This window comes from Toxorhynchites rutilus, chromosome 1 (genome assembly GCF_029784135.1).
Source record: "Toxorhynchites rutilus septentrionalis strain SRP chromosome 1, ASM2978413v1, whole genome shotgun sequence".
NCBI classification, from domain to species: Eukaryota; Metazoa; Arthropoda; class Insecta; order Diptera; family Culicidae; genus Toxorhynchites; species Toxorhynchites rutilus.
This window is the reverse complement of record NC_073744.1, coordinates 91134238-91148883: the sequence shown is the minus strand read 5'-3', so window position 1 is coordinate 91148883 and position 14646 is coordinate 91134238. Positions and strand designations below refer to the sequence as shown.

The window sequence follows — 14646 nt, the reverse complement described above, 5'->3', positions numbered from 1 at the left end:
TCGACATTGTAGCCAAGGCCAAGGCGTTATACTATAGGTGGACCGCAATGTCAAAATTGCTGTTCGGCCATTGCTCGTGAAAAAACAAATTTGTTTACAAAGCAAATCATATCTTTTGGTGACAAATGCATTCGTAGGCAAAATAGCTGCTCGCGCTTCACTGTAGGCAGGTAATTTTCTGGATTTTTTCGTATAACAATTTCTCATAATTGCTTCTACTTTTTCAGATATCTACAATCAGCGGTCGAATTAAAAACAGTGCAGAAGGATGTTTTGAGTATATTTTACCTTCTAGCCGCGCAATCAATGCTTTTCTTTCCAAGCAAGCAGCGTTTTTCGTATGTGGTTTTATTGAGCATTTAAAAGAGAGTGTTAATTTTTTTTTGTTTTATCACCAGGGCAAAAGCATGAAATAGAATCGTACGTGGTACGAATTTATCGGCACAATCTGATCAAGGACGGAGGCATCATCAAACGGAAACTACGCGAAAAATAAAACTGCGCCGCAACACTCGTGTCAAAATGGACGAGTTGGGCTGGGTGCTGATGAACCACAATTTGATAACACGTAATGAGCCAATCCAACAGCATGCCAATGGTAATCGACCAAATCATTTTAAATTGAACATGGAGCGGTTGCGAAACCTACTGGAGCAGCAAGAACAGAACAATCACGCTGGTAGGTCGGTTTGATATATTTATTCCGCTAAAGAATGATTATATTTGTTGATTTTTCAGAGTTAACTTCCAAAAAGCAAAACAAATTCCTGCGTATGCTGGATGCAATTTTACAAAACGACAAAGTTTTGAAGGAAATTAAAGAGATGGTAGCGGCGAATCGACTTCTATCGGAAATTCGTTATGTGACTACGGTGGAACGTATGCTGAAACACAATTTGGACCTCTCTTTGCGCTGCTGCTTTGTATGCCGAGAGTATTTCCGCACTGCCGATGAGTATACCAGTCATTTCGAAAAATTGCACGGTGAGAAATTTCTTATTGTTGCGGCGGTGGATCGATTTCAGACTAGTCAAAAGTTCAACGTTCTACATCACTACAATCCCCTTAATCCGGTGACAATATTCACGATTTGCAACGTATACCACACAGCCCTAATAAAAAAAACAAGAAAAGACGGGTCTAATATTTTACAATAAAGAACAAATCTACCACTTTCCACGAAAATCGGAGAACCACTATATCGGTTAGACATGGAATGGCTGATACATATAAGGCAGAAAAAAGGTTTAACTTTGGAATTCAACATCCTATATTTCCTCGTACCATTAAGTTCATGGCGCATTTGATGTCGGTCATCGTAACTGCTTCTATGGAAATGACGTGAGCATATGATTTGATTTTTGATTTTTATCTCCATCTCGGAGAAAAGTGTGGTAAACAATGTCCGGGTTATTTTTCGTTATGAGAACCTTGTTTCCACATCCTTTTACTGCACAATAATACGGCATCTGAAGTAAATAAAATATTCACAATATAATTTTGGCATGATAGAGAACCGCGAGATGAACGATTATCTGTGGAGGAGTTGGACAACAGATTTCTTAGACTTATAGCACTTTTATCACATTCACAAGCTCATCAAATCCTCACTGTCCCCCAAAAATATTGAATAATATATAATTTTTTTTTCCCAAAATATATATTTTATTAAGGCACGTAGCTTGACGGGGCCGGGAGTCCAATATTTTAACAATTTTTGTCTTACAACTGTGTTAGTAATATGTAACCGATTACTCGCGGTTGGCTCGAGGTTAGTATTACATAGATCTCATAATTGGGATGTTGCAGTCTCTTGTACTATGTATGTGTGGCCGACACGGGATACTTCCTATTGGAGTATAACTGACCATTGATCAGCGACGCCCCCCTAGTCTGTACCTCATATCAATCGTGGTGCGTCTCTCTTGACTCGAGGAATCCAGGGTAGAATGGTCACTGGACGGTACAATCTTCAGCTCGTGTAGAGTTGCCATGAGCGGTACAACCTTTGGCTCTTGTTAAATGATCAGTGGCCTTCGACCTGTGTATCTGTAAAGAGTATGTGTATGTTTAATTACATTACATGGAGCGGTTATAATATATAATATAAATACCTTATTGCAGCTATAGTACACTATTTTTCACGAATATATATTTGTTTATTTCTTCCTTCAGTTGTTTTCCTCAGCGAGTTGATATGAAACCATAACCACACAACCAAACAAAAAGTAAATAATTCAGAAAGCTTCGTCTCGCTACTCGTCTCAGGTATTGTCATGAAAGTGTCAAGAACGAAACACCTATAGTTTAGCATCTTGATTGTAGCTATTGGCCGATACAATCAAGGGGTGTGCTCGAACCCATGTATGGAAACGTTACAACAGTTTTTTATATAGTTCGGTTCTGTTCGGTGGGATTCTCATGTTCTAATTTATAATAAGTCTCCTACAGCTGCCAGAAATAAAGCCATGATCATTCACATTCTCAATAAAAAAACATATATAAAATATTACAAAGTGGAGGTATATGATACATACAAAGTATATATTGAGTGGTTGGGTATAGACATATTTTTGTACGTTCATTATTTTTTGTGTGAGCTCCTTTGTGTTTTCAGCTGTAACTGTAATTATAACAGTGGATATAACCTATATAACAGTTATATAACAGTTGATATAACAGTTGATATAACCTAGTAAATATTAAATTTCATAAACAACGTATATACAGCATCATATATCCTTTATTTTTGGTGGTATATTTACCCTTACTGCTATATACATGCAAAAGTGGAGGTGATATACATACCAATATACGACTTAATCCATCAAAGATGTAGGAAATCGTGTTCTCCATTTTATACGATTTCGGAAACACTTCTTCTTCTTGAATGGCGTTAACGTTCCCTGTGGAACTTTTGCCGTCTCAACGTATGCAAGCGTCATTCATTGATACTTAGTTGAGATTTCTTAAACCAAATAACACGCTTTGAATGTATTCTGAGGGACAAGCTCTAGAATATGCGTGTCCACAGTGTAAGTCGAAGGAAATTTCTTTGACGAAAAATATCCCGGCCAAAACGGGAATCGAACTGATATTTTAAACGATTGTAATTTGATACGAATTTATGTGCGACCTAGCATGTGCAACAGTTATACGATTTAATGTTTGCTGGGTAGTATCGCGATATGCAGTATTATAAACGCACATTCTATTCATTTTATATAACATTGTCGGGTCAAATCGCAAATCGATGTAAAAAGCATTGTATATCGTTATTTACTTTTGCGTGCATATGCCAGTGTTAGTGATCCCCGATAATCGTTCGATTAATCGATTAATCGAATACTTCCTACAGAAATCGATTATTAATAGAACGAATACTGTACAACCAATAATCGAAGCGAACGAATAATTTAGGTCGATTAATCAATGCAAACCCAGAGAAAAACAAACGTAAGGCCGCTGCAGTTTTATCCTGAAAATTAATCATTATTTTTGACGCTCCCCTAAATTAGTAAATGAAGATCTATGCCGTCAACGCGAATCGAGCTTCGTTTACAATTTTAGGGGAGCGTGCAAGATAATAATTGATTTTCAGGCGGAATGAACACTTGTTTGATTCCAGATGGCTTTCTAGGAAATGAGAAATATTAGTCTAACTAAAAATTTCTCTCAGTGTGATGATTAATCGATTAATCGATTATTTGGGGCGATTAATCGTATCGAATAACAAACTGCTGAAAAGTATTCGATTAGCTGATGAACGATTAATTTCAAAAGTCGGGGATCACTAGCCAGTATGCATCATATCAAGGCGCCTAGAAATATATCCTAAGGTGGGCCAACTTGCTAAAACCACTCTTCAGCCATCTTGGAAGTCTAATGTGTTTTGTTTGTAAACAAAACACAATACGCTAGTGTCGAAGCTCGCTCGTGATCAGTCTGTCTCTTTCACGCTACAAGCAAATAATTCCCCTTCTGCTTTCTTCCGTACTGTTCCATTTGGTGTATACGCATATCCTGCTGCGCTGACAGTGCCAACAGAAATCGAATGCTTGCGAGTCTCACCACCGGCCAATACGTCTCGTTATAGTCGACTCCCTTGACTTGCGAGAACCCTTTGATGACGAGCCTTGCCTTATACTTCTGCACAGATCCGTCCGAGTTGAGTTTCCGCTTGAAGACCCACTTGCACTTCAAAACTTTTCTTCCCGCTGGTAGCTCTGTTAACTTCCACGTCTTGTTGCTTCTCAACGCCTGCATCTCAGCTTCCATAGCCTCACGCCACAGCTCATGATCGTCGGCTTCCGTTGCTTGGCCGACCGTCTGCGGCTCGGTTTCCCGCTCATTGCCGATTACCTGAGATTCAACAAACGTTTCAGGAAGTACACTATACGTCAAATCGAAATTATAGTACTTGCCTGGAATACGGCGCTCCCGCTCGCTGCACCTGACAGCATATCGCTGCTCTTCTTGTTGCGAGGGGAGCGCAGGTGATGCTGTCCGAATTGTCTCGATACTATCATTCGCGCTGTCGTAATCCGTCTCGTCCTCCAAATCGTCCTCCGACAACAGGTCTTTTTGATTATCATCATTGCCTTCGGTGGAACCAGTTGGCAAGCCGATAGCTTCATTACCTTCAACGATCTCTTCACTCATTAATTCCATCATTTCATTCACAGGTTCAGCTTCCGACATCTGCATGGCATTTCCGCTAGCTTCGCTCACGAAGACGACGTCACGAGACACAAATACTTTTCCAGTCCTTGGATTGAACACTCGAAGGCCCTTCGAATGCTCGGAATATCCAACAAATATGCCAGCTTCGGATTTTGCATCCCACTTCAATCGCTTCGCCTTCGGAACATGGCACATTACTTTTGCCCCAAACACACGTAATTTGGATAGGTCTGGTCTCACACCGCTGAACCGTTCCTCCGGGGTCACTCGTAAGCCTTTCGTCGGTGATCGATTCGCCAGGAACACAGCAGTTGACACAGCTTCCGTCCAGAAGCGTTTTTCCAGGTTGGCATCAAACAACAGACATCGTGCCCGCTCGACGATCGTACAGTTCGCTCTCTCCGCTAACCCGTTCTGCTCTGGGTTGTACGGCACCGTGACTTCATGATGAATCCCGGATTTGCGAAGAAAATTCTCCATCTCTCAATTCACATACTCTGTGCCATTATCCGTCCGTAAGCGCTTGATTCGTTTGCCGGTTTGGTTCTCCACCATCGACTTCAAGTCTTGGAAATACTGCAACACTTGTTTCTTTGACTTCAAAAAATACACATGAATTTTGCGGCTGCTGTCATCAATGAACGTTTGAAAATACCGGCTACCACCGATTGACACGTTCTCCATCGGGCCGCATAGATCACTGTGGATCAATTCCAGAACTTCTTCTGCGCGGTTTCCACTCTTCTTGAAGGGGTGACGAGAATGCTTGCCCTGCAAGCACGCATCACATGACTGTACCTCTGCATCAACGAAATCGATTCCTGTTGCTATGGACCGGAGCATCTTCAAACTGTGCACGTTCAAATGCCCCATCCTTCGGTGCCACAGCACTATGCCATTTTCTTCCTTGACCACATACGAAACATGTTCATTCACCAAACAAAGTTTGTAGAGTCCGCCGCTTTCTCGTCCAATGGCCACTGCCTCGTTGGAAGCCGATCGCACCTCACATGCATCCTTGGTGAATGTAATCGAATAGCCATTGCTGCATATCTTACTCACCGATATCAAATTGATTGCCAAGTCGGGAATACTCAACACGTTGGACAAAGTAACGTTACACGTGCCATTGCCGACATCAGCTTCAATCTTCGCGCTGCCAACGGCGTCTACCATCGACACAGCATTATTCGCTGCTGGACTTCTTTAGCATCTTCCAAAGTAACTTCACCGTTGCACATGTGTGAAGTAGCAACCGAATCGAATATCCAGCTCACCTCGCGCTGACGATTGCGTTATCATAAATGCAGTATGCTTGTCAGATTTGACCTTTTTCTGCTTCTTATCCTTTACAGGACACTCCGCCGCGTAGTTCCCTCAATCACTTGCACTTGTAGCATTTCACGTTGGCCTTATTGAACGACTTGGATCCTTTCCGCTGCTGGGAGTAAAACGCACCATCATGTCCGCTTGAGCTTGAATCGCTGGAAACCTTGACGTCTTGAAGTATCTTGACCTTTACCAAATCCGCTGTGATTTTCCTTCCTGACGCCTCGAGGCCCATTATCATTGGTTCATATACCTCGGGGAGTCCCATCAGCAACAGACTGGCCAACCATTCATCGTCAACCTTGAATCCTGCTTCACTCAGCTTATGACTCGTACACAACATCTCGTTCACGTACGCTTCAACAGTGGGATAGTCTCCCAGGTGAATACTGGTCAACTTACGAAGTAACCCAATCCTCCGAGTCATCCCGCCATCCTGGAAGGCTTTCTTGAGGTTATCCCATGCTTGTTTCGTTGTGCTTGCCGACTGGACCAGGCTATAATTGATCGGTTCAATACTGAGGCATATCGTAGCTAGTGCTCTCAGCGACCTCTCGTTTTCCGGATCACCTTCTTCCGGTGCATTCACAGCGTCCCAACTTCCCTCACGGATTAACAGCATTTTGGTCGCGAATGCCCATGAAGAATTTTCTCGGCCTCGAAGACGTTCCATGGCTGGCAGCGAAATCCCTCCACTGCCGGTCGATCTTCCTCTATCTCCGAAATTTCGTCCATTTCCGTCGCCATGTCCGCTTCCGGTTTCGAAACTTCCGCTTCTGTTTCCTGTTCCAGAACTTCCGCTTCCAGCTCCAACAAGAGACATCTTGAAATAACGTTCTTCAAAAAAAAAATTTCACACTTGTTTGTCCGTAGCTATGGTACCTGGGCCCATAACCTAATGGTTTCTACGTTAGTAAAACACGTCTGGTTATGACTAGTGGTACAGACAGAATGAACATTTTATTAAAAATCTAATTCTTACTATATCAACATAACTCTTTTTTTATAACCTTTATGACGATTGAATTACACTAATATTCATGAGTGCGGATGTAAAGCGTTACAGAGATGAAACACAGGACAAACGGAGCTGCAACGGTTGAGCTCACGGCACATGCTTGACATCGGTTCACTGTAGCCGTAGTTTGTGCGTGAAAACAGTGTCTGGAGATAGCTGGAGACCACAGGCTCCGCCACAGAATATTAAAATTCACGTTCTGTGCAATTAACGCAAGAACATCAGTACTCATTGCTTGGAAAATCATTGGAATGAATCCAAGATGATCTACGTAAGGCAAACTTGAGAAACTTTTGGACAGTCCCAAGGCGTAGGTAATCGTAATCCAATTCGGATTCTGATTTTCAAGAGTATATTCGCGTAGACGGCATTAAGTTTCGTGTGCTTTCATTGGGAGGCGAAAATAATGATGGATATTCAGGTGGAATAAACATGCTTTCAAAATCAAAATTATGAATGAAAATTTACTTTAACGTATCGTTTTTTATTTTATGTGATGAAATAAGAGTTTTTTTTTCGAAATTGCAAAAACATATTGAACAAAACTGTGTGTGATGATAATTTTATATTATAATAGTAATTATTTGTGGACCGAACAGGAAATGCATCGACAAATGGTTAAGTGAGTGTCAGGAATACATGTATGAAGTATGAAGTAAAAATTTTCTTTCAAACTTATATATTTTTACACTGCACTTGGCCCTTCTGATCTGATAGAGAATAATTTACCTCTCAAGCACTAATATCGCCACCAGACGTCGACACTGTACATTTTTCACTTGCTCCACTTTGTTTGAAAACCAGAAGCTTCGATATCGTCACATTACATCTTTCCTTCGATTATTAACAAATGACCAAAAACGTTTCGAGTTGTTTTTCAAAGTAGATAGCTTGCGACTTCGAAATCTGACGAACAAAGCTTCACGTAAAGAATATTCCATAAATTACAGCGTTATCTTGCGAATCTCTTCAAGATCAAAGTTTCTTTGTTGTTGTTAAGCGCTTTGACCCAAGATTAATTGTAATGGATTAGGGATAGAACGAATTGGTCAATCGCATAGAGCAATACAACCGACAAGGTATGAGTGGCAGATTGTGAAGATATTTATGAAAATCATCTAGCAACCATCACGTTTACACGCGGCAAAATATACCTCGAACAGTTCGCCGCATTGAAATTAGAATAGCATCGCGGGTGGTTTGCATTTAAATTCCACATTCGTGAACGAAAGAGCTTTCCCGCAAACGCGCCGGCGTCTATGCCCGCATTGCATCGCGTTCACTATGTGCTCGACCTATGTCCAACGCGAGTCGCGTCTGATTTTTTTTATGTATTATAGTGACTTTCAACACCTTTGGCTGGGTCGTCACTTTAAACTTCCATTTTGGAAGAATGTCTGGAGTGAGTCATCTAATCAAATTATACCGTATTTTCTTTTTTACGAAACAGTGGCTGGGCCGCACCACCTCGCACGCTATTTGTGGCGGTTCGGCCCAGCTACTATTCACGGAAAAATTGGAACACAAAACTGATCAAACTGATCAAAACTGTGGCTTCTTGTCGCGACAATCCCCTTTATTCCGTGCGGCGAATGAGGTGAGATGGCTCAAGCCACTGCATCCCTGCAGGCGAAAGGCGTGACTACAGTTTGTCACTAGGTGAGATTTGAAGTCGTGTCCTCATATGTTATCGACTCTGGTATCAAAAAGAATTGAAAAGTAAGGTAGCTTCCACAATGAAGCGAGAAACTTTGCTATCTCACGTTACTCGCCGCGTGGAATAAGGGGTAAAATTGCGTTCAAATCGGACATTTGGCACAGTGCTTTTCCGCCAAAACGATTAAAATTAAAAACATGGTTGAGTAAAATAGAATTCTCGCGTAACTTTTGAAAAGGTCCAATGTAACATTTTCGTCAACTCGAGAAAAACAAAGTTGAAGACCCGAACATTATTCCGCGAATTGTCTTAAAAGTTATCGATCTTTATCGCTCCTCTCACCACTAGCGATCAAGAATAGCTCTCCAAAACCAATCGTAGCTGTTGTTCCGTGATTTGAGTTTAAAGTTGAAGCCAAGGAGCGAAAAATGTTACATTGGACGTTTTGACTGCCCGCGTTTGCACATCGGACATATTACGTTGCACGATAAGAATTTGAAACTAACTACTAAACAACAATCCAAAAATCAACATTTCGACATAACACAACATTATTATTGACATAAAGACAGATTATTATTGTTATCACCCGTTGAATTGAACTGAAATCGATAACAACTACTGTAAGAAACAAAAACTCAAAACGACCGAAATACGACTTCGTGTTGTTTTGACTGCTTTGTTACTTCGGACGTTTCGGGCATCGGAGGAAAGTGGCGTCCGAAGTAACAGCCGGGTGCTTAAAATCCGAATCTGTACATTGGATATTTTTTGTATCGGCGATAAAAAGATGAAGAAAATAGATACGTGAACGATTGTTTTTGTAATGCATTCAATGATTGAAGACTAATAGCGTGCATCCATTAACTCGATTTGTTTACATTTGTTACATAGGAACTTTTCAAAAGTTACGCGAGAATTCTCGCGTTACTATTCAAAAGATCCAATGTAACGTTTTCGTCAACTCGAGAGGAACGAAGTTGAAGACCCGAACATTATTGTCCTAAAAGGTATTGATCTTTATCACTACTTTCACCTAGCAGTCAATAATAACTCTGAAAAACCAATCGTAACTGTTGTTCCGTGATTTGAGCATAATGTTGGAGCGAAAAATATTACATTAGACGTTTTGACTGCCGCCTTCGCACATTGGACATATTACCTTGCACGATAAGAATTTGAAACTACTAAACAACAATCCAGATATCAACATTTCGTTCTAAAGAAAGATTATTATTGTTATCACTCGTTGAATTGCACTGAAATCGATAACAACACCTGAAAGAAACAAAAACTCAAAACGACCGAAGTACGACTTCATGTTGTTTTGACCAATTTGTTACTTCGGACTTTTCGAGCGTCGGAGGAGAGTGGTGTCCAAAGTAACAGCCAAGTGCTTAAAATCCGAAACTGTACATTGGATATTTTTTTGTTTTGGTGACAAAAAGATAAAGAAGATAGATACGTGATCGATTGTTTCTGTTAAGCATTCAATGATTGAAAACTAATAGCGTGCATCCATTAACTCGATTTGTTTACATTTGTTACATAGTACCTTTGCAAAAGTTAGGCGAGAATTATCCAAATAATGAAAGTTGTACGCAACCATTCAGTTAAAAATGTACCTTAAAAAAATATTTTTTATTCAAAATGACACTTGCAACTGCTTACCTGGTTTACTAATATCTTGGTCAAACCTTCCACGTCAAATTATATCTGTTTTCATGTTAACATTTCAACAGAAAAGTACAGAATAAAAGTGTTTAATTTCGATTCAGGAAAAGATTTATATTGTTGCTTGTTCCAAACATGGTATCCGTCCTGAACACAATTGATACTGGCCATGAGGACATGATTCATGGTGCGGAAGTGGATTACTACGGCCTCCGTTTAGCGACCTGCTCATCGGACAACTCCGTGAAAATTTTCGATATAAAAAGCGGTGCCCAAACGCTAGCCGCAGACTTAAAAGGCCATGGTGGACCCGTTTGGCAAGTTGCATGGGCTCATCCTCGTTATGGTAACATACTTGCATCGTGTTCCTACGATCGTAAGGTAATCATCTGGAAAGAAGCCGGTCCGGGAGATTGGAGTAAATGGTTCGAATATAGCAACCACGATTCATCAGTCAATTCCGTGGCTTGGGCCCCAGCTGAATACGGTTTGATACTGGCTTGCGGGAGCTCGGATGGATCCGTGTCAATTTTAACTTCTAACATCGAGGCAGGAACGTGGGACGCAAAGAAAATTCCAAATGCCCACAGTATTGGATGCAATGCAATCAATTGGTGTCCTGCCACGGGTCCCGAGCCAGTGTTTGATCAAAGACCAAGCAAACAACAATCAGCAGTAAAACGTCTTGTCACCGGAGGATGTGATAACTCCGTAAAAATTTGGAAGGAAGATGGCGAGCGCTGGGAAGAAGAAAAACGCTTGGAATTGCACTCGGATTGGGTTCGAGATGTAGCCTGGGCTCCTAATGTTGGTCTTCCACGCCATCAGATCGCCAGTTGCTCCCAAGATCGCAGAGTCATCATTTGGAGCAGTGAAGATCTACTGAACTGGCAGTCCACAATACTTAACAACTTTGATGATGTTGTATGGAATGTTAGTTGGTCATTGACCGGCAATATATTAGCTGTTTCTGGAGGAGACAATAAAATCAGTTTGTGGCGCGAAAATAACGAAGGTCAATGGATTTGTATTAGCGAAGATACAAGTTCATCCGGTCAGCAACACTCTTTGAATCAAACTCAAAATACCTTGGTGCCAGAGCAAAGAACGCTGTAGATTAACGCAACGATATACAAACACAGCTTATCAATATGTTTTGTATTTGTACCAAAACGCATCTAAATAAACATTCATTCTCCAGATACAACAGTGTTATGGTATAGAAAATTTGTAGTGTCAAATAATGAAGATTCAAAATCAAATATACATGTCGATTCCCTTTTGTTCCGGTTTACATAAGGATTATAAGTCGGGGTTTATTGAAAGATTCTCTAAATATTGAGATTTTCTAGGGTAAAAAATTAAAAAAAGTTGTTGTATTTCAATTTCTATGAGTATCTGATTATTGAAAAGAAGTTGTGATATAAAATAATTATAAATTTTGAAAAACATGCAGTTGTGTTTTTTGATTCACCCTGGTATATAGGGTAAATGATCTTGGTTTGTCCGATTGAGGGTGTTTTCACGTAACTAGTAAATGCAAACCAATTTTTCGTATTGAAAATCACATATAATTAATGCGATATTGGGTTTTTGGAAAGCCCCAATTCTCTAGTTGCTAATACTACCATAAGACGTTGGAATTATTCATTTTTTATGATTTTTTTAACGATTTTCCTCAAAGAGAAATTATGTTCATGGTTTGTTCACCTTCGATCATGGTTTGTCCAAAAAATGATCATGATTTGTCCGGTCACCATTGTTGAATGAAAAAAAAAAATTAATGTGTTGTATCTAGGACACGACCGCAGTTTTCGACGTAGAACTACGGAATTATTATATTCAATTCACTTGTTTATCACTTCGGATATTATTTTAGAATGCATCGAAATCTTTGTAATAACTTTTTAGCTATTTAATTTTTTATTACTTCAGTAGACTCGAAAGAGAGGAGTAGAGTCGAAAGCTATCAGCACTTCTCGTTTATTTGGTTCAATTCGCATCAGACTTTCTCCTTCCCACTCAGATATCGATCACAAACTATGAACCCTTTTGCTCCTATATTCCGCTTGAGATGTGATCGAACCCCACAACATGCAACATCAATGTTACCCTGCTGGTATTTGAAAGCATACTTTCATGAAATATACATCATTAGCATCAGGCATGAATGATATCCGCTCGTTGTGTTATGCCAGCTCACTCGCATCTGTGTTTTCATTCTATTGTATTTTTGGTTTCCGCCTCTAGCCCTGAGAAGGGCCCTTGTGGAAAGAAACTCTATTCCATACTCCTCCTTCACCCGACAAGAAAACAATCTTCTCCCGCTCGACGCTCTGCGGTAACCATGTTATTTCGATGACCAACAAATGAGAAGTGGCGTGGCTTCAAATAGCGGATGGCTTATTTAAACCAAATACGGCTAGGATAAATAGAATATTTTATTTTTCAATAGTCAATGTCACTTATAATTTATTATTCCTTGATAGTCCTGTTTCGAGCATCATCGCAATGAACATTGCTACACATTTTGTTTTCAATTTGTTTCATAAATTGAAAATTTTAGTATGCAAAGAATACCATCACTTCAAGCAAATACTTGGCAAATATGTTGCGTTTTGTCATGTACAGCTCGATGTTAGGACGAATTTTAATACAGAAGGAATTACAGGTATCTATTAATAATAAATAATAATCTCGTGTAACTAATTCCCGTCCGCGCTATCACTATCACTTTCTTCTTCTGATGAAGATGATGAGCTGCTACCAACGTTTTCAATATAATTATTTACATCATTGTTCAATTGCCGATGAATCCGAAGGGCATATCGTGTTATCCTACGGTTCAGATTAGGACTGATAGTAGCCGAAGTTCGTGTATTGGCAGCTGCTGAAAATGCAACTGCCGGTGTAGAAGATGTTAGCTGTGAAGGTGCGGGATTCAAAATATTATTGGTATTTCCGCTTCCGGATGACACGCTGTTTTGGTTAGGCTGCTGTCCGGTAGCATTGGCATTATTTCCGTTCAATTGTTGGCGAAGTAACATTTCCTCTTCTCGCATTTTTTTGAATTTCTTCTGCGTTTCGGCAATTTTCTTTATCATTCCATGATGTTGTATAACTTTCTTCATGCATCCCTCGCAAACAGTCTTCGGTAGAGGATCAGTTGGAGCAATCTGAAATTTAAAAAAAAACTAGATTTGATTGTCTATCTATGTAGGCTTTTTAAAGATAAGAGCTGATAAGGTTCCCTCAACTTCAATAGCAAAAACTATTTAGAATACTGTACTGCTGAATAAAGTTTGGTCACAAAAGGCATGACTTATTGTTTGGTCACAAATAAGTTTGTTGCAAAGTCCTTTTAGACGCCTTCTACATTTGCATTTGTGGCTCAAATCAAACATATTCAGGAATAGGTACTTAAAATTATCTTGTAATAAATTCTGGATCTTTTTTCGGAGAATTGCAAAAAATATGTATATAACATCTCTGAAGTTAGTGAAGTTACATGTAATTAGTTGTCCGTATTTCAACTGTAAATTCACCAAATGCAAATAATTATAAAACTAATGAAATCTAACGGTTGAAGCGTCTGGTTTATAATGAACGTATTGTGCATTTTACGATCCACTTGAATTTAGTATCCATTGTATGTTCGGAAAGAGCTTCTCAAGTGTATTACCTACCTTAACGGGCAAATAATTGTTGATTTTTTGTTCCAGTTTGTGTTCCTTTCCTTCCGCACCGTAGATGAATATTACCGATCTGTGAATTTGGGAACACAAACGGCAAAGAAATCCAGTGATGCATGCTTCTTCTAAGCTTCCCATCTCATTGGACAGTTTTCGGTGTTTATAATTTTGATGAAAAAACAATCTTAACAATAATTTTATTTCAAATGCAAAGTTTGTTCATAAAAATCAGCAGACTACTTTGTTATGACGGTTTCTGACAGCTGAATGCTTTGGCACAAAACAAGAAGTGGAAAAAAAAATTGTGTGCCTTGCAGGGATGCCAGCTGATTTTCAAATATCTTCACGTGGTACGAAAAAATATCTTAAAATGTCTTCACAATCATATCGAAGGAAACTGAAATTCATAATTTACCTTGTTCCATATTTATTCTAATTGGCATTGTTATATGGCACATTTAATTAAACTTACATTGAGGTTTTGAAGTTTATTTCAATAAATATGAACGAAGAATATATTCCGCAACAGCGAACAAGATTTTATCTAAGTGGTGCGGACTCAATCCACTTCATTCTCAAGCAAATTCATGCAT

At 39.6% G+C, this 14646-nt stretch overlaps 3 protein-coding genes across 3 annotated transcripts; 2 read left to right on the top strand and 1 right to left on the bottom strand.

Moving 5' to 3' along the window:
• The first annotated feature begins 19 nt into the window (after positions 1 to 19).
• LOC129761574 (uncharacterized) lies at positions 20 to 1193 on the top strand. Its single transcript, XM_055759312.1, has 4 exons — positions 20 to 170; positions 228 to 338; positions 399 to 679; positions 739 to 1193. Exons 3-4 carry the CDS (start codon positions 523 to 525, stop codon positions 1155 to 1157), a joined length of 576 nt encoding a protein of 191 aa, XP_055615287.1. The 5' UTR covers positions 20 to 170; positions 228 to 338; positions 399 to 522; the 3' UTR covers positions 1158 to 1193.
• Positions 1194 to 10372: 9179 nt separating this feature from the next.
• LOC129761555 (protein SEC13 homolog) lies at positions 10373 to 11568 on the top strand. The gene has a single exon (XM_055759290.1). It carries the CDS (start codon positions 10497 to 10499, stop codon positions 11475 to 11477), a length of 981 nt encoding a protein of 326 aa, XP_055615265.1. The 5' UTR covers positions 10373 to 10496; the 3' UTR covers positions 11478 to 11568.
• A 1216-nt stretch (positions 11569 to 12784) lies between these two features.
• LOC129761567 (uncharacterized) lies at positions 12785 to 14322 on the bottom strand. Its single transcript, XM_055759306.1, has 2 exons — positions 14048 to 14322; positions 12785 to 13537 (listed from the first exon to the last, which is right to left on the bottom strand). Exons 1-2 carry the CDS (start codon positions 14189 to 14191, stop codon positions 13067 to 13069), a joined length of 615 nt encoding a protein of 204 aa, XP_055615281.1. The 5' UTR covers positions 14192 to 14322; the 3' UTR covers positions 12785 to 13066.
• Between the last annotated feature and the right edge of the window lie 324 nt (positions 14323 to 14646).